The sequence below is a fragment of the Triticum urartu genome, chromosome 2 (genome assembly GCF_003073215.2).
Source record: "Triticum urartu cultivar G1812 chromosome 2, Tu2.1, whole genome shotgun sequence".
Classification (NCBI taxonomy): Eukaryota; Viridiplantae; Streptophyta; class Magnoliopsida; order Poales; family Poaceae; genus Triticum; species Triticum urartu.
This window is the reverse complement of record NC_053023.1, coordinates 137,258,099-137,278,707: the sequence shown is the minus strand read 5'-3', so window position 1 is coordinate 137,278,707 and position 20,609 is coordinate 137,258,099. Positions and strand designations below refer to the sequence as shown.

General features: G+C 48.4%; 1 protein-coding gene across 1 annotated transcript; it reads left to right on the top strand.

The window, feature by feature from the left end:
* The first annotated feature begins 1,457 nt into the window (after positions 1-1,457).
* Positions 1,458-4,674, top strand: LOC125536377 (galactose mutarotase). Its single transcript, XM_048699587.1, has 5 exons — positions 1,458-1,702; positions 1,810-1,859; positions 3,050-3,176; positions 3,610-3,714; positions 3,794-4,674. Exons 1-5 carry the CDS (start codon positions 1,597-1,599, stop codon positions 4,411-4,413), a joined length of 1,008 nt encoding a protein of 335 aa, XP_048555544.1. The 5' UTR covers positions 1,458-1,596; the 3' UTR covers positions 4,414-4,674.
* Positions 4,675-20,609: the final 15,935 nt, after the last annotated feature.

Genomic DNA, 20,609 nt, shown 5'->3' with positions numbered 1-20,609 from the left:
TGTGAGATCCACAACTGTTGGCCCGTAACAAGTCGTGTTATTTTGGCATTATGTGCTTCGTACGATACTTTCTCTGTCCGGATTTATTAGTGCTTGCTGGGTTTTATGGTACTTTTGACCTAACATTTGACTAATAAACTTATGTGTTATATATATCACAGAATAAAGATCTTTCAAAATGTTTTTTGGGCATATAAATAATATTTCTTGTGAGTTAAATTCTAACCAACTTTAGGCTAAAACATTCCGGGGGCCTAATAAATTCAAACTGAGGAATTTTGCAGTAGCATGTAGCTCGTCCCTCGCGTTGTATTTGGATTCTAATTAATATACACAAATTCAAAATCATACGAAGAGACAATGAGATAAAACCAACAATATATTTTATTGGTTGAATGACACAAGATATGCATCGTGTATTCGATAGTAAATTAGTTAGTTAGCAATATAAGTGAGATTGTGAGAAACAGTAATATGATATACCTGAGATCGATCTCGGACGACAGTGCTCGACAATGACGCACTGTGGACTGGTGCATGGCCCTGGCGGGAGGAGGGAGGCACTCGGCCATGTGCAATGGCTTCCAGCGATTAGGGCCTAGAATAGGCATAGCCTAAGCGTTAGCAATCCATCGATTCAATGATCGATGCGGCCGATACAAACAGAAATCGCTAGATGGGGGCGTGCCGGCTTGGAGATATGGAATACCGATCTCAATTTTGAAGGGAGAATGGGCTACATCTGTAGATGAGGACATACGCCTGCAGATCCACTAATTGAGGAGTAGCCACAATAGGAGAAGGGAAGTTGCGTCTGCGCCCGTGACTTGCGTCTGCGAGATTGAAGGAGAGCTATGTTTTTTTAGCGTAATGAAGGAAAGCTAAGTCTGCGGGCTGTGCGATCCCTGCATCCCCGGCCTGCCTCGCTGGGCTGGCTACATATGCATGCCTTCGGGAGGGGGCCCCTTCAACTTGGGGGGCCGGGGGGGCGCCCCCCCCCCCCCCCCCCCGCCCCCCCTCAGGGCCGGCCCTGCTAGTAGATAAAATATGAAACTACTTTTCATGATGGATCAAATGATATAAATTTCGTATTGTGAATGTTGATATTTTTTTTTAAAAACTCAGTCAAACCTGCACTCGTTTGACTTTCGAAAAAACAAATACACCTTATATAAAGAAACAGAGACCATGTTTCAAAAAAGAAAAAAAAGCCCGGTTCGGGAGTGATTGCCATAAGCCTGACGCTGCTCACACGGGAGAAATCATACGGCTATTCGGTGCTCCATCGAGCGATCGGCGAGACGATCGATCTTTTTCAATTATCACCCGACCGACGCGTATCACGGCCATTAGTTAACGTATATCACGGCCATTAATTTAGCGTAACACCGCCACTAATTAATCGGAGGGAGTAATTGGCAACAATATATTTGCCGGGCCCACGAAGCGTGGAACTGCGTGCCTTGTTGAGATAGATGGATCAGATAAGCCGATGAAAAAAAGAGGTGGGGTTCGAATAGATAGACACGCGGTGCGAACTACCCTCTGTGATCACTTCCGCGGCAGTTTATCCAGCGAAGCTAGCAGGCAGCAGCAATGGCGGCCGAGCCCGAGATCTGCGTGCTCTCCAATGGCAGGATCACGGCGAACATCGCCAGCTGGGGCGCCACCATCACCTCCCTCCTCGTCCCCGACGCGCAAGGTTTCGTCCATGACTACTTCGAACACAAATCTCTTCTCCAGATTCCTTTGGTTTGGTGATTCTTGAATCTGAACTCCTCCCTTTGCGAATTGGTGCTCTGTAAGCAGGGGATCTCGCGGATGTCGTTCTTGGGTTCGACACACTGGAGCCGTACTTGGTAATAACCGATCTACAATCCCATCTCTGTCTGTATAGACTGTGTAGTGCCTTGACTTTTGGATTCTAACTGGAGATGGTGTGGCAATGCTTCTGTGCTAATCGCTGTGATTAAGTTGTGAATTCTACTCCGGGTTGGTTTTTTGGGCTCAACTGAACTGGATTTTGCGGCAAATTGATGTGCGGTTTATGCGTTCCCTACTTAGCTCAGTTTTTGTTGAATTCGTCGGCTATATCTTACTTTCTTTTTAACTGCCGGTCGTAATTCTTCATTAGATTGAAAGTTTGAAACTACTTCATGTTGTCTATATTATAGCAGAAAGTACCACCATATCAGGCTGATCACAAGTAGATGGCTCTTTGCAGACGATATAGCAAATTATTGAACAAGGGTGATGTTTCAGTAGCTATGGATACATCTTGTTAGTAAATATGGTTTCGAGCTGAATTCCTGTTGGGAAAAGGATATTTGTAAAGTTGTGTCCAGGTTCAGGCTTTATGACAAGGAAAACTATCAAAAACCAACGCTTCATTCTGTTTATGTCACTGAAAGTTTCTTTAGTTTGTCTATGAATACATTTTCTAAATCAGATGCAAGTCTGAACTATCCTGATATAAATATTAGTGATTTGATGCGGAACACATGTGAATCAGTGTCGTCCTGATACCTAGAATCGATGGTTCCTCAAATAGAAGATGCTAGATTTGTCGTCAGGTCTCACATATAAGTTGTTCTTCTATTTGAAAATATTGTAGGTTGTGCACTTCCGTTTAATGCAATTTGTCTTGGCAAGTCACTTCATAACTCTCTTTCTGTTTTTTTTTAATTTGTACATAACCATGTAAATATTATTTTAGTAAAAATTACAGTAGGATCATTTCCTGCTGTTTTCATGTAAAAAGAATCCCTGTTGTTTTCAGTCCTACCACCAATCAAGCTATATAAAGTTCGTAAGTTTTTCAAAGTTCTTGCGGAACCCCTTTAGTCGAAGAGGTTGTAAACCTTGATGTTAGTCATTCACACACCAAAGCCCAATGATTTATTTCAGATATGTACCAACCAATTGTACATGAAATTTCTGAAGTATCGAGAATGTATCTAGTTATGTTAAATTTCCATTTAACTTGTTTCGAAGGGTTGCCTGTGGTTGTTAACATAGACCTTTTGTTTCTTCTATTCTGTTTTTGTAGAAAGGCATGGCACCTTATTTTGGTTGCATAGTTGGCCGAGTTGCAAATAGGATCAAGAATGGGAAGTTTGATCTGAACGGAGTCGAGTATTCATTGCCTATCAACAATGGGCCGAACAGCCTTCATGGTATGGTTTCATAAATTTCACGTGGTTAGTTTTGGCAAGGTGTATACTTTGTTTTAGCTAGATCTGACAATGTGGCTATGTCTCTGAGGCTTCTTCAGACTGGTCGGTTGCTATGGAACACTGTAAAATAATAAGTAATTTTATTGATGATTTGAATAATTATCATGTGATATTATCACAAGTTCACAACTGAGTAGACAGTACACCACAGACCGAGATGTCTTAAGCAGATTGCAATACATGTACACTCAGTATCCTAGTACAGTACTATTATTTTTTGGGCCTCGGAGAACAAAGCGTACTATAAAATTGACATGTCAGGAGATGAAAGCTACAATTTTGTTCTCTACCTTTAACTCTATTACAATTGGTTATGTTCATGTGACTCAACTGCAAAAAATAGTTTGTTTTGTTGCTGAATTGTAAATTTCAGGTGGATTGAAGGGGTTTGACAAGGTTGTGTGGGATGTTGTAGAGCGTAAAGATGGCGAGTACCCATCAATAACCTTTCAATATGAGAGCAAAGATGGCGAAGAAGGTAATGTGACCAACAACTTTGTTTATACTGCTGAATCCCATGGTTAAGTCTGCCTATTCAAGCATGAATTGTTTCACAGGTTACCCTGGCGATGTAACCGTCCGAGCAACGTATTCTCTTCCGGAGGCCACCACTCTAAGACTTGATATGGAAGCTATACCAGCTAACAAAGCCACTCCTATCAGCTTGGCACAGCATACTTACTGGAACCTTGCAGGCCACAACTCTGGCAGCATCTTGGATCATTCGATCCAGATCTGGGCAAAACACGTCACTCCAGTCAATGAAAACACGATTCCTACCGGAGAAATAATGCCCGTCCAGGACACGCCTTTTGATTTCACCACGGAGCACAAGATTGGAGACCGCATCAGCGATGTTCCTGGAGGGTACGACCATAACTATGTGTTGGACTCGGGCGATGAGAAGAATGGCTTGAAGCACGCAGCCAAGCTGAAGGACCCATCGAGCTCACGAACTCTGGACCTCTGGACCGATGCGCCTGGCATGCAGTTCTATACTGCCAACTATGTGAATGGCATCACGGGCAAAGGTGGAGCTGTTTACGGTAAGCATGCCGGAGTATGCTTGGAAACCCAGGGGTTCCCCAATGCCATCAACCAGCCCAATTTCCCGTCTGTGGTGGTGCAGCCTGGTGCGAAGTATAAGCACGCCATGTTGTTTGAGTTCTCGGCATGATTAGATATGCTGCCGGCAGCTTAAATGGCTGCAACTGCAATAGTTATAGAGTGGAATAAAACGACCAGAAGAAAAAAAGTCAAATTGTAGTACCAAACAAAAATAAAAAAGGTGTAGTGACCAGAACTGAGCGACATGATCTCATTCGGAAAATCATGTTCAAGGGTGTCTTATATTTTGGTTGTGTATACTGTGACTGAGAAGAATTGTTCACATGCTTGCCAAAATATTGAAGGTCGTTTGCTTGATTTGCATGCTGAAGTGATTCTCTTGTCATTTGACACGAAACGATCGGAGAGCTTACAAACCTATTTAACTATGCAGGAAATAAATCTCAAAAGATTCGGTTGATTTAAATGAACAATCTAATCATGAAGTGGCAATTCATCATGTCCCAACAAACACACCACGGATTACATCGAATTGATCCCGACATATGAGACGGCTCATGAGAACATGATATTGAAGATAAAAAAAAAAGAGAGTCATCTAGCGGAGCGCACTTTCAACGGACGGCGTCCAGTGTGCACGGTATCTGGGCCATGCATGTCCGGTTCGTGATGCGTGCTGTGAAGACTCCACTCGGATTAGGCACCCAATACAAAAACAATACCAGCGGAAGTACGGTACAAAACGCGTGATTCCGAGAAATGTGTACCAGGCCAGCACAATATGTTTATGTTCCTATCCCGCTCCTGCCACATCACCCGGGCCACCCCCCACCACAGCCTCCTTGCGCTCCCTCCTCCCTTCCCTCGCTCATGTCAGAAGCCGGCGGCGAGGGACCACGACGCCCAGATCAGGCGAGACCACCGCCGACGGCGGCCTCCACCCGTTGTCCGTCCTCGTTTTTTACGTCGGATCCGGGGCCGTAGAGGCCTACCACCACCTAGACACAACATGAAGATGCAGGTGCCATATCCGGCAGCGAGGAGACCATCGCCGAGTCCCCAGCTCCGATCTACTGAGCTCTTCCCCGACCGAGAAATCTGCATCACCGATTGGCCCTCGTCCACGCCGCCCCACCTAAGTACGCGAACAGCAGATCCCTGCCTCGCCGTGCCTGGTTTTGTTCCTTCTTTTCCCCTTTGTTTTTCCTATCTCGATGTTCAAATCTGAGCAGCACATGTTATTGTTACATGTGCTTGGTCACGGCAATGATATTTGATGATTTGTGTCATGTGGGATCGACAACCAGCCAGGAGCACGACGTTTATTGGAAGCAGCAGGCCCGTCTGGGTGAGGTCCTCCTTATGGCTACTAGTGGTAGGGGCGTCACCCTGTGGCGCAGCTTGAGAGGAAACTATGCTCATGTTTTCATTTAAAAGAAAACATAGAGACCTCGTCTCCGTCTAAAAGAACATCTCAGAAAAAAAATCCTAACCTTCATTTAAAAAAAAGTAAAAAGGAAAAAGAAATTACCACCGCAGCCTACCAGCGAGTGCCACTTTGCATAATCCTTCATTTAAAAAATACCAGAGGTCCTTATCTTCATCTAAAAAGAAAAAAATACATTTAAAAAATAATCCACACCTTCATCTAAAAAAATTCTCACCGCGGCCAACCAGCTTGCACCACGTGGCATAGCTGGTTGGCCGCCCTTCACGCATAGCTTAATGGGTTTAAGACCTCTTCCAATGCAAAGGTGCTTAGATGAGGTGCTAAGTGCATTAAATACCTTAGCAACTCAACACCCCAATGCATAGGTGCTTAGCTTGTTGTTGCTAAACACACATTATTTAATGAGTTAGCACCTAAAGTCTTTCATGTATTGGTCAAATTGTTTCATTTAAATAGTTTGTTTAGATTTTTGCGCTTAGCATTGGTTCTTCCTGAGGTCACCAAAGTACTCTCTCTTCCTTAAATGTAGTGCCATGTCATTTTTTCGCTTATGTGACATACTTAGCACCTGTCCACGGTGAAGCATTGGGAGGGGCCTAATATCGTCGCCTACACATAGGAAAGCGCATCGAAACAAGTATCTGCTGCCAGCCATTTCCCTCAATTCGAAAACAAGCCGCTGCCTAACTTGGTCTGGCTCACTCCTGCACGCTGATTTCTTGATGGAGTTTATGGAGACAGTGAAGGTAAGATTAAATCCCCCGCATTCGTTCTCGGAAATTTACAGATCCATGGTCGCAAAATCAGTAACTTAGTTTACTCGCTGGTGGACGGAGAGTCTAGTACCTACTGGGATGGCTGAATCAGGCTTGGTTGTGCGGCGGTCGGAGATTTTCGCGGGCTGTCAGTGTACTGAAGCAACATCCTATTTGACTCATAGGTACGCATCTGGTTTGAACAAGCTCTGTGGATGTGGTTAAGATTTCCTGGTGTTCCATATTAATATATGCCAGATTGTTAACAAGTGCTTTGTTAAGAGATGAATGAAACCCAGCCGATGGCTAGCAGCGCCATTGCTCCTCGTTGTTATTTCCATCGATTTCTACTTCAAAATTGACTGAGCCTTGATTATGTCTGATGATGTTAATTGTAAGGTCTGTTTAGGCCTTCCATGGACAATCCACTCGCACTCGCTTGCGTTTTACCATGGAGGACCGGCTATGAATTGGGATTTTAATGCATGAGTTTTTCTCAAATCAGCAAGTGATGCTTCTTCCGGCAGTTAATTATTTTAAAAAGGCATTCTAATTCCAGGGCCACTTTCCGCTCATGGCAATATGTATAACCAATTCCTACATTTTTCGGTGTGTGGAATGCATGTGGGGATTAAACTTTTTGTCCAATTCTATCATGTGATTATCAGTAAAACAGAAGCTGAGAAAGAATGGAACCCCAGCTTGTCAAGTACCCACACATGCAGAACGTTAATTCAAATTAGATGCTGGGAGCAGCAACACGCTTGGCTGAGAGCGCGGCATGAAACAAAATGTGCAGGCCGATGTGGGAGCAATGCAAAGTTCTTTTCTTTGGCATCAATTTTGTAAACAGTAATAATTTATACAAATGATGCGCACTAAATTTTGCACTGCTGTGGCTTAGCATTAAGCCGACGCCAGTGTCAAAACGATGAACATTTATTATGATCTGTGAAAATTGTGTACTTTCTGATGGCATTATGTCACTTGACTAATTCCTGACCGTAAATGCTGATGGTACTTTCTGATGGTTGTAATAAAAAACGATGGATACAGTGCTTCATACCGGCCGAGTGTCGGGGCAATTTGCATCTCTGATGGTTGGTAATGGAAATGATTATATTTAATAAGGAAATGCATGCTTGCATAAGGCTAGTCATAGTGGAAGTAACTTCGCTAGTTACATAACACATTTCAAGAAATTTTTGCTTATGTGACATGTAGTTAATAAGGAGAGAGGTGTTTAGAGTAACTTCGCCTAAGCACCGCTACGATATGACCGAGGTGGAATATGATGGAGGGCACCGCACACGGCTGGGAGAGATCAACAGATCAACTTATGTGTCTAGAGGTGCCCCCCTGCCCCTGTATATAAAGGAGCAAGAGGGAGGCCGGCCGGCCCTCTATGGGCGCGCCAGGAGGAGGAGTCCTCCTAGTAGGAGTAGGACTCCCGAGGGAGTCCTGGATTAGGGGCTGTTCGGGTAGCCGGACTATACCTTCAGCCGGACTCCTGGACTATGAAGATACAAGATTGAAGACTTCGTCCCGTGTCCGGATGGGACTTTCCTTGGCGTGGAAGGCAAGCTTGGCGATGCGTATATTCAAGATCTCCTACCATTGTAACCGACTCTGTATAACCCTAACCCTATCCGGTGTCTATATAAACCGGAGGGTTGTACTCCGTAGGCAATCAACTCCATACACAACAATCATACCATAGGCTAGCTTCTAGGGTTTAGCCTCCTTGATCTCGTGGTAGATCTACTCTTGTACTACCCATATCATCAATATTAATCAAGCAGGACGTAGGGTTTTACCTCCATCAAGAGGGCCCGAACCTGGGTAAAACATCGTGTTCCCTGCCTCCTGTTACCATCCGGCCTAGACGCACAGTTCGGGACCCACTACCCGAGATCCACCGGTTTTGACACCGACATTGGTGCTTTCATTGAGGGTTCCTCTGTGTCGTCGCCTTTAGGCCCGATGGCTCCTTTGATCATCAACAACGATGCAGTTCAGGGTGAGACTTTGCTCCCCGGACAGATCTTCATCTTCGGCGGCTTTGCTCTGCGGGCCAATTCGCTCGGCCACCTGGAGCAGATCGAAAGCTATGCCCCTAGCCATCAGGTCAAGTTTGGAAGCCTAAACTACACGGCTGACATCCGCAGGGACTTGATCTTCGACGGATTCGAGCCACAACCAAGCGCGCCGCACTGTTTCGATGGGCATGATATAGCTCTGCCGCCGAACAGCGCCTTGGAGGCCGCATACGCATCGGTTTCGACCATTGATTCGGAGCCTACTGCGCCGATCGAGGATCAGCGGTTGGACGCTGCCTCAGGGGCTGCGATCTCAGAGGCGATCGAGCCGAACTCCAGCCCCGCACTCCGCATGGCCCGTGACTCCGAGGAGCCGGATTCCTCTCCGAACTCCGAGCCCCCCGCGCCCCTGCCGATCGAATCCGATTGGGCGCCGATAATGGAGTTCACCGCCACAGACATCTTTCAGCACTCGCCCTTCGGCAACATCCTGAATTCTCTAAAGTCTCTCTCTTTATCAGGAGAGCCCTGGCCGGACTACGATCAGCAAGGTTGGGATACGGACGATGAAGAAATTAAAAACCCACCCACCACCCACTTTGTAGCCACTGTCGACGATCTAACCGACATGCTTGACTTCAGCTCCGAAGACATCGACGGCATGGACGACGATGTAGGAGACGAACAGGAACCAGCACCTGTAGGGCGCTGGAAGGCCACCTCGTCATATGACATATATATGGTGGATACTCCAAATGATGGAGATGGCGATGGAACAGTGGGGGGTGACGCCCCCAAGAAACAGCCAAAGCGTCGGCGTCAGCGGCGCCGCTCTAAATCCCGCCAAAGCAAAAACGGTGATTCCGGCACGGGAGATAATACTACCCCGGATAGCGCCGAAGAACACCCACCTCAGCAAGATTCGGCACAGGAAGATGGAGAAGCCAGCCCTCATGAGAGAGCGGCAGACCGAGAGGTCGAGGATGATAACTATACGCCTCCCTCCGAATACGAGGCAAGCCTCGATGACGACGAATTCGTCATACCATCAGACCCCGCCGAACAAGAGCGTTTTAAACGCAGGCTTTTAGCCACGGCAAGCAGCCTCAAGAAAAAGCAGCAACATCTTAGAGCTGCCCAAGATTTGCTAGCTGACAGATGGACTGAAGTCCTTGCGGCCGAAGAGTATAAACTCGAACGCCCCTCCAAGAGTTACCCGAAGCGCAGGCCGCTACCCCGATCAGAGGAGGAAGCACCTACATCACCAGCGCATGACATGGCAGACCGGCCACCTCGACAGAGAGGCCTCTCGGCCCTCCACCCAAGCCATGCCCCGACGCCGCTCAACTAAGGCACGGGAAAATGCGCCCGACCTGCGAGACATACTGGAGGATAAGGCAAGACAAATAAGATCGATCTACGGATCGCGCAGGCGCCCTACGGCATGTGACAATGATCTTCACTCCGGATACAACAAATCCGGCCGGGCCGAACACAACAGACATAGCTCTTCCGAGCTGCGTCATGATATAGCCCAGTACAGAGGCGCCGCACACCCGTTATGCTTCACGAATGAAGTAATGGATCATAAAATCTCAGAGGGTTTCAAACCCATAAACATCGAATCATACGATGGCACAACAGATCCGGCGGTATGGATCGAGAATTATCTCCTTCACATCCACATGGCACGCGGCGATGATTTACACGCCATCAAATACCTCCCGCTCAAACTTAAAGGACCGGCCCGGCATTGGCTTAACAGCTTGCCAGCAGACTCAATCGGTTCTTGGGAGGACCTGGAAGCCGCATTCCTCGACAACTTCCAGGGCACTTACGTGCGACCGCCGGATGCCGACGACTTAAGCCACATAATTCAGCAGCCAGAAGAATCGGCCAGACAATTCTGGACACGGTTCCTAACAAAGAAAAACCAGATAGTCGACTGTCCGGACGCAGAGGCCCTAGCAGCCTTCAAGCATAACATCCACGACGAGTGGCTTGCCCGGCACCTGGGACAGGAAAAGCCGAAATCCATGGCAGCCCTCACGACACTCATGACCCGCTTTTGCGCGGGAGAAGACAGCTGACTAGCTCGCAGTAACAACTTATCAAAGAACCCTGGTAATTCAGATACCAAGGACAAAAGTGGCAGGACACGTCGGAATAAGCAAAAACGCCGCATTAACAGCGACAGTAATGAAGACACGGCAGTCAATGCCAGATTCAAAGGCTATAAATCCGGTCAGCGGAAAAAGCCATTCAAAAAGAATACTCAGGGCCCGCCCAGTTTGGACCGAATACTCGATCGCTTGTGCCAGATACATGCCACCCCCGAAAGGCCAGCCAATCACACTAACAGGGATTGTTGGGTGTTCAAGCAGGCAGGCAAGTTAAGGGCCGAAAACAGAGACAAGGGGCTGCACAGCGACGACGAGGAGCCCAAGCCGCCGAACAACAATGGACAGAAGGGCTTTCCCCCACAAGCGCGGACGTTGAACATGATATACGCAACCCACATTCCCAAGCGGGAGCGGAAGCGTGCGCTACGGGACGTATACGCGATAGAGCCAGTCGCCCCAAAGTTCAACCCGTGGTCCTCCTGCCCGATCACTTTTGATCGAAGGGACCATCCCACTAGCATCCGTCATGGCGGCTTCGCCGCATTGGTTCTCGACCCAATCATCGACGGATTTCATCTCACAAGAGTCCTCATGGACGGCGGCAGTAGCCTGAACCTACTTTATCAGGATACAGTGCGGAAAATGGGCATAGTTCCCTCAAGGATTAAGCCCACAAGAACGACCTTTAAAGGCGTTATACCAGGTGTAGAAGCCAACTATACAGGCTCAGTAACACTTGACGTGGTCTTTGGATCCCCGGACAATTTCCGAAGCGAAGAGTTAATCTTCGATATAGTCCCGTTTCGCAGTGGCTATCATGCCCTGCTCGGACGAACCGCATTCGCAAAGTTCAATGCGGTGCCGCACTACGCATATCTCAAGCTCAAGATGCCAGGCTCTCGAGGAGTAATTACGGTCAACGGAAACACCGAACGCTCCCTCTGTACGGAGGAGCATACGGCGGCTCTCGCAGCAGAGGTACAAAGTAGCCTTCTCAGGCAATTCTCCAGTCCGGCCATTAAAAAGCCAGACACTGCCAAGCGCGCCCGGAGTAACCCACAGCAGAACCGCCTGGCACACTCTGAGCAAGCGTAGCAATGCGGCCCCAACCCCAGCTTTCGCGACATAGCGAAACCAGTACCTCGCGTACATAACTACGCCCTTGAAATACCATGGGCACAGGGGAAGGGGCACAATAACGGCACGCCCAAAATATGGCTTAAAACGTACTAGGGGCTGCCGGATTCTTTTTTTAATTTTTTCTTACTTTCAGGACTCCATACTTCGGACGACCTGTTCGGCAATTCGACTGCCGCACAAACGATGCAAGATCCAGGGAGGCAGACAAACCATGCCGCATTATGGAACTCCCAGGTGGTCTCTGTTACGAGCGGTATGCCTGTTTTAATTACAATTCCGCGGCCTGCCCCTGGTCAGGACATACTGAATAGTCCAATATCTTTTGCTTACCGCACTATTTGTATCGTTCGGCTTTGATAAATAGCCTCTCTATAAACAATGCATAGCTTTTTTTCTATTTTTTGCATTATCCTCTTTTCGTATATATGTTTATTAAATGACATGTTGCACCCGTACACTGTGGTACGACAAGTACGCCAGGGGCTTCAGTACCCTTTAATATGGTGTGAGAAGTCCGTACACTTTCACAAGTGCGGCACCCCGAACTTATAGCACTATATGCATCGGCTCCGAATCATGATTTGGGTCAATAGTTGGGTTTGCCCGGCTCCTATGTTTTGGTGCCTTACGTTCCGCTATATCGGCTAAGGTAGCACTAGGAGAACCACTGCGATTGTGCCCCGGTTGAGCTGGGTTAAGCACCTCAGTGGAGAAAGCTAAAACTGACTGTCATGATGAGGCGAGAGACCGGTCGCTGTTCGAGAGGTTTTTCGAGTCCCTAAAGACTTATGCCGCTTCGAGCGAGGAGCCAGATTTGTCCAGCCAAGGCGTGGATAGCGCCCCGAAGTCGGTCTTTCGAATTAAGGGCTTCGCCGAAATTTAAAATTATAAAGTTATATGGCTAAGTGAGAGTGTTCAAGCATTATAGTTCGATTGCCTGGTTCGTTGTGCTGAGCGCCTCCCTCGAAGGACCCAACTATGGGAAAAAGAGCGCTCAGGTTTATCCCGAACACCCCAGCACTAGTGGCGGCAGAAGCCGACGACTGGCCATCTCTCAATTTTTTGATAAACGGCCGCACAAAAAATAATATTTTAAATTCTACAAGCATTGCTTAAGCGCCTATGAACAAGTTTTCAGCGCACAGGATAAAAACGAGCGAGTTTATTCAAAAATTACATCCTTGGTACATTCATCCGCCACAAGGCGGCCACCCGCAAGAACATCCTTGTAATAGTTCTCGGGCTTGCGATGCTCCTTCCCCGGTGGCGGCCCGTCCTTCACAAGCTTCTCACCGTCCAGCTTACCCCAATGCACTTTTGCACGGGCAAGGGCCCGATGGGCACCTTCGATGCAGACGGAGCGCTTGATGACCTCGAGCCTTGGACAAGCCTCCACCAGCCGCTGCACCAGCCCGAAGTAGCTCCCAGGCTCTCCGGGCCACAGCCGAACTATGAAGCCCTTCATGGCCTGTTCGGCCGCCTTGTGGAGCTCGACCAGCTGTTTCAGCTGGTCGCTCAAGGGCACAGGGTGTCCGGCCTCAGCATACTGAGACCAGAACACCTTCTCCGTCGAGCTGCCCTCTTCAGCTCGGTAGAATGCGGCGGCGGCGGATACGCTGCGGGGAAGATCTGCGAATGCCCCTAGAGAACTCCGGATTCGGGTAAGTAACAAGTAGTTCACTTTTATATTTCTGCTTTGCATAAAGAATGCCTTACCCGCTGCTATCTTCTTCATCTCCTCCAACTCTTGGAGGGCCTTTTGGGCTTCGGCCTTGGCAGACTTGGCAGTCTCAAGGGCCGCCGCGAGCTCGGACGCTTGGGTCTTTGACTCAAGCTCCAAACTCTCATGTTTTTTCATGAGAGCCTGAAGCTCTTGCTGCACCTCCCCGACCTGAGCCCCAAGTTTCTCTCGCTCGGTGCGCTCCGCGGCCGTTTTCTTTTCGGCCTCGGACAGCGCCTGCTTGAGGGTAGCCACCTCAGTCGTGGCCCCTATAATAAGCAGTGCAATCCTGTTATTTTTTGCAATCACGCCTCTCCATAGGCACTTTTTTTGTAAGGTATTTCTTACCTTCTTTCTCCTCGAGCTGCCGCTTGGCAAGGCCGAGCTCTTGCTCGGTCCGCTCAAGGTCCTGCTTCAGGACACCCACCTCCGCAGTCAGTGCGGCGGTGGATAGCAGCGAAGCCTGCATACGCATATTGACTCTTTTTGTTAGACTCCTGCGAAATTTAATAGATCCTCTACTCGGCTTTTCTTTCCGAACGCCAAACAGAGCATCAGGGGCTATTGTCTATGCGGTAATATTTATATATATTTTTACTTACCTCGAAGCCTGTTAGAAGGCTAGCGCAAGATTCAGTCAGTCCGCTCTTGGCGGACTGAACCTTCTGGATCACCGTACTCATAATAGTACGGTGCTCCTCGTCGATGGAGGCGCGGTCAAGCACCTCAAGCAGATTGTCCGGCACCTCCGGTTGGACGGAGGCCGCCGGCTCAGAAGGCTTGCTCCTCTTGGAAGGAGTTCGCCTACCGCGGTACGGAACTGTTGAAGATTCCAGCGCGGTGTCTGGCACAAAACCGGACTTGGAGCCCTGGGGGGTCTTGTCCCCTTTACTCCTGGGGTCCGGGAGGTCTCCTTGCGGCTCCTCCAGGACCACCTCCTCCTGCCCCGGAGCTGGTCGCGACGCCACTTCGGCATTGTCCGCAGTGCGGGGGGAGACAGCGGGCGGAACTGAGTTCACATCCGATGAATCCAGGGAGCCGCTCGACGACTCGTTGAGTTCGGCCCGGGGCGGACTGCATAATTACATTTGACATTAGGGAAAGCTATGCAACAAAGGAACATCATGAGTTATTCTGATATCCGAACTTACGATTTCGCCGGACGCTTGGCCCTGTTTGGCCACTCCTCTCTGCCCTCTTCGGTGTTGGGGGCATAGTCCGGCGGAGGGGTCTTCCTTTTCCTAGACCCCTCAGCCTCCCCCGTTGGGGCGGCCTTCCTCTTCTCTCCTCCCTCCGCTGGGGGGGAGAGTTTTCTCCTTCCTCCTCCTTGTTTTCACGGGAGGAGGGCGTCTCGGACTCGTCAGATGACGAGTCCGACACCACCACATTACGGGCACTCTTTCGAGTCCCCGTGGCCTTCTTCTTCTTGGACTTCTTCTCCGGCACCACATAAGGCGCCGGAACCAGCAGCTTCACTAGGAGAGCAGGGGCTGGGTCTTCGGGCAAGGGAGCCGGACAGTTAATCGATCCGGACTTCGCCCGCCAAGCCTGTCAAAGGTAAGGGAGTTTAGATCCCGCATAGAGTCAAACTATGAAAAAACTTAACATCCTATAAAAGGTGAAAATAGCTTACCTCGCTAGCGTGACGCTGCGAGCTGTATCCGCGGTCCTCGGAAGCGGATGTGGGAGCCTCGGCGCCTTTGGTTAGCACCTTCCAGACGTCTTCATACGTCATGTCGAAGAGCCTGTTAAGGGTTTGGTGCTGCGCCGGGTCGAACTCCCACAGATTAAAGTCCCGTTGTTGACACGGGAGGATCCGGCGGACGAGCATAACCTGGACTACATTGACGAGCTTGATCGGCTTGTTCACCAGGGACTGGATGCATGTTTGCAATCCGGTCACCTCTTTTTCGTCGCCCCACGACAGGCCCGTCTCTTTCCAGGACATAAGCCGCGTGGGGGGTCTGGATCGGAACTCGGGGGTTGCGATCCATTTCGGATCGCGCGGCTCGGTGATGTAAAACCACCACGATTGCCACCCCTTCAGGGTCTCCACGAAGGAGCCCTCGAGCCATAGGACGTTGGCCATCTTGCCCGCCATGGCGCCTCCGCACTCCGCCTGGCTGCCACGCACCACCTTGGGCTTGACGTTGAAGGTCTTGAGCCAGAGGCCGAAATGGGGGCGGATGCGGAGAAAAGCCTCGCACACGGCGATAAACGCCGAGATGTTGAGGACGAAGTTCGGGGCCAGATCGTGGAAATCCAGACCATAGTAAAACATGAGCCCCGGGACAAATGGGTGGAGTGGAAAACCCAGTCCGTGGAGGAAGTGGGGAAGGAATACTACCCTCTCATGGGGCCTTGGGGTGGGGAGAAGCTGCCCCTCCTCGGGAAGCCGGTGCTCGATGTCTTTGGACAAGTATCCGGCCTTCCTTAGCTTTTTGACATGGCCCTCCGTGACGGAGGAGACCATCCACTTGCCTCCCGCTCCGGACATTGCTGGAGATGGTTGAGGTGGGAAGTGCGGGCTTGGGCGCTGGAGCTCGGGTGCGCAGGAGATGGATAGGCAAGGGAGGAAGAAGGCGTAGGTAAAAAGGTGGATCCTTGTCCCCTTATATGGGCGGATGCGGTTGTGCGTCCCCACCTGCCTAGTAAAACTCGCTTGCCTCCCAAGCGCCGTGATAAGTGGCGCGGTTGAGTTACCCACGTCCGTATTGATGAGAATCCCGTAAAGGGGGGGGTACATGATATCTGCTTTGACAAGACGTGCCAAGGAAACCGCCTCGCAAAACACGCTGAGGTGGAAAAGTGAAAACGATTCAAGTGAAGGACTTGGCTGTAGTGTGATGACGCACTGCGGAATACGTCAGCAGATTTGATTTGTGTTAATATTATTCTCTCTATGGCAATATGCGGAAGCTTATTTTGCAGAGCCGGACATTACTCTTGGTGTTTACAATCTTCTATGAAGGACTTGGAGGAGGAACTTAGCTAGTTATAGTGGGAGTAACTTAGCTAGTTACATAACGCATTTCAAGAAATTTTTGCTTATGTGACATGTAGTTAATAAGGAGAGAGGTGCTTAGAGTAACATAATATGTTATTGTAACATAGCGCTCCTCGAGAAAGAATGAGTCTACAACCTAATAAATGAACCAAGCTATGACACTACTATTATATTACTTTGCACTATGAAGGTAGTAACTTATACTAGTGTCATGCATATGATACTAGTCTAAGTTACTCCCCACTATGATCAGCCTAAAACAGATTAGCAATGTGTGCATGCAATTGTGGGGCTAGTATAATCTGCACGCCGTCCAGTGATTAGTCAACCTCGATTAGCTAAAGTTCAAAAGTGATTTATCAGCTAATGATTGTATAGAACGGCTATAAAAATTTGACTGCATGAGCAACTTATATGTGCAGAAGACTTATTTTGCTCAACCGAATAAACAAACCAGTCAAGGGCGTTGTCAAACTTCTTCGTGTCCTGACCTGTGCCGGGAGTTGGTACAATATGCAACCTGTTCTAGAATGCGACCTCCTATGGTGCTGGCTCGCGGGACATCTGCCACGCATGCTGGAGGAATCCAGGACCAAGATTGCTACATTCGTGGCCAATACAGCCTGGTGAAAAACCAACCCACCGTTCTTATACGTTGTTCCATAAATGCTCGATGAACATCCACATGCAAGCGAATGCTGTGGATAAGCATACCACTAGACGCCGTGCACCAAAGGAGTTTTTCGGTCATCTAGCTACTACTATGGACCATAGGTCCTAATGGAATTACTCACACAACATCATGGAGGCAGCAAGGTTGATGAGCCATCTAGCTACTACTATGGGACCATAGGTCCTAATGGAATTGCTCACATATTATCATGGAGGCAACAAGGTTGATGAAGATGGCTCCGACAATGGCTTCCCTCTCCAGCAGGGCTCCGGAATAGGCCTTCAGATGAGATCTTCGTGGAACAGTGGCTTCTGGCGGTGATAATATTCTTTTGAAAATATGGCAGAGGGTTTCGGTATTTATAGGCAATTATGGCGATGGATTCGGGTTAAGGCGGTGCAGGGAGGTCCACACTGTTGGGGAACGTAGTAATTTCAAAATTTTCCTACGCACACGCAAGATCATGGTGATGCATAGCAATGAGAGGGGAGAGTGTTGTCCACGTACCCTCGTAGACAGAAAGCGAAAGCGTTAGCACAACGCGGTTGATGTAGTCGTACGTCTTCACGATCCGACCGATCCAAGTACCGAACGCACGGCACCTCCGAGTTCAGCACATGTTCAGCTCGATGACGTCCCGTGAACTCCGATCCAGCAGAGCTTCACGGGAGAGTTCCGTCAGCACGACGGCGTGATGACTGTAATGATGTTGCTACCGACGCAGGGCTTCGCCTAAGCACCGCTACGATATGACCGAGGTGGAATATGATGGAGGGCACCGCACACGGCTGGGAGAGATCAACAGATCAACTTATGTGTCTAGAGGTGCCCCCTGCCCCTGTATATAAAGGAGCAAGGGGGGAGGCCGGCCGGCCCTCTATGGGTGCGCCAGGAGGAGGAGTCCTCCTCCTAGTAGGAGTAGGACTCCTGAGGGAGTCCTGGATTAGGGGTTGTTCGGGTAGCCGGACTATACCTTCAGCCGGACTCCTGGACTATGAAGATACAAGATTGTAGACTTCGTCCTGTGTCCGGATGGGACTTTCCTTGGCGTGGAAGGCAAGCTTGGCGATGCGGATATTCAAGATCTCCTACCATTGTAACCGACTCTGTGTAACCCTAACCCTATCCGGTGTCTATATAAACCGGAGGGTTGTAGTCCGTAGGCAATCAACTCCATACACAACAATCATACCATAGGCTAGCTTCCAGGGTTTTGCCTCCTTGATCTCGTGGTAGATCTACTCTTGTACTACCCATATCATCAATATTAATCAAGCAGGACGTAGGGTTTTACCTCCATCAAGAGGGCCCGAACCTGGGTAAAACATCGTGTTCCCTGCCTCCTGTTACCATCTGGCCTAGACGCACAGTTCGGGACCCACTACCCGAGATCCGCCGGTTTTGACACCGACAACTCCCCTTTCCTACTCCTACTAGGAGGAGGAAAGGAAGGAGGAGAAGGAGAAGGAAGGAGAAGGAGGAAAAGGAGGAAAGGGGGCCGGCCCCCTAGTCCAATTCGGTTTGGGCTAGGGGGGGCGCGCGCCCTGCCTCCTCTCTTCCACCACTTGGCCCATGAGGCCCATTACTTCTTCCTCGTATTCCCGTAACTCCCCGGTACCCTCGAAAATATCCGAATCACTCGGAACCTTTCCGATGTCCGAATATAGTCGTCCAATATATCGATCTTTACGTCTCGACCATTTCAAGACTCCTTGTCATGTCCCCGATCTCATCCGGGACTCCGAACTACCTTCGGTACATCAAATCACATAAACTCATAATACAATTATCACCGAAACTTTAAGCATGCGGACCCTACGAGTTCGAGAACTATGTAGACATGACCGAGACATGTCTCCGGCCAATAACCAATAGCTGAACCTGGATGCTCATATTGGCTCCCACATATTCTACGAAGATCTTTATCGGTCAGACCGCATAACAACATACGTTGTTCCCTTTGTCATCGGTATTTTACTTGCCCGAGATTCGATCATCGATATCTCAATACCTAGTTCAATCTCGTTATCGGCAAGTCTCTTTACTCGTTCCGTAATACATCATTCCGCGACTAACTCATTACTTGCAATGCTTGCAAGGCTTTAAGTGACGTGCATTACCGGGAGGGCCCAGAGACACCTCTCCGACAATCGGAGTGACAAATCCTAATCTCGAAATACGCCAACCCAACAAGTACCTTTGGAGACACCTGTAGAGCACCTTATAATCGCCCAGTTACGTTGTGACATTTGGTAGCACACAAAGTGTTCCTCCGGTAAACGGGAGTTGCATAATCTCATAGTCATAGGAACATGTATAAGTCATGAAGAAAGCAATAGCAACAAACTAAACGATCAAGTGCTATGCTAACGGAATGGGTCAAGTCAATCACATAATTCTCTAATGATGTGATCCCGTTAATCAAATGACAACTCATGTCTATGGCTAGGAAACTTAACCATCTTTGATTCAACGAGCTAGTCAAGTAGAGGCATACTAGTGACATACTGTTTGTCTATGTATTCACACATGTATTATGTTTCCGGTTAATACAATTATAGCATGAATAATAAACATTTATCATGATATAAGGAAATAAATAATAACTTTATTATTGCCTCTAGGGCATATTTCCTTCAGTCTCCCACTTGCACTAGAGTCAATAATCTAGTTCACATCGCCATGTGATTTAATACCAATAGTTCACATCACCATGTGATTAACACCCATAGTTCACATCGACATGTGACCAACACCCAAAGGGTTTACTAGAGTCAATAATCTAGTTCACATCGCTATGTGATTAACACCCAAAGAGTACTGAGGTGTGATCATGTTTTGCTTGTGAGAGAAGTTTAGTCAACGGGTCTGCCACATTCAGATCCGTAAGTATTTTGCAAATTTCTATGTCAACAATGCTCTGCACCGAGCTACTCTAGCTAATTGCTCCCACTTTCAATATGTATCCAAATTGAGACTTTGAGTCATCTGGATCAGTGTCAAAACTTGCTTCGACGTAACCCTTTACGACGAACCTTTTGTCACCTCCATAATCGAGAAACATATCCTTATTCCACTAAGGATAATTTTGACCAATGTCCAGTGATCTACTCCTAGATCACTATTGTACTCCCTTGTCAAACACAGGGCAGGGTATACAATAGGTCTGGTACACAGCATGGCATACTTTATAGAACCTATGGCCGAGGCATAGGGAATGACTTTTATTCTCTCTCTATCTTCTGCCGTGGTCGGGTTTTGAGTCTTACTCAACTTCACACCTTGTAACACAGGCAAGAACTCCTTCTTTGACTGTTCCATTTTGAACCACTTCAAAATCTTGTCAAGGTATGTACTCATTGAAAAACTTATCAAGCGTCTTGATCTATCTCTATAGA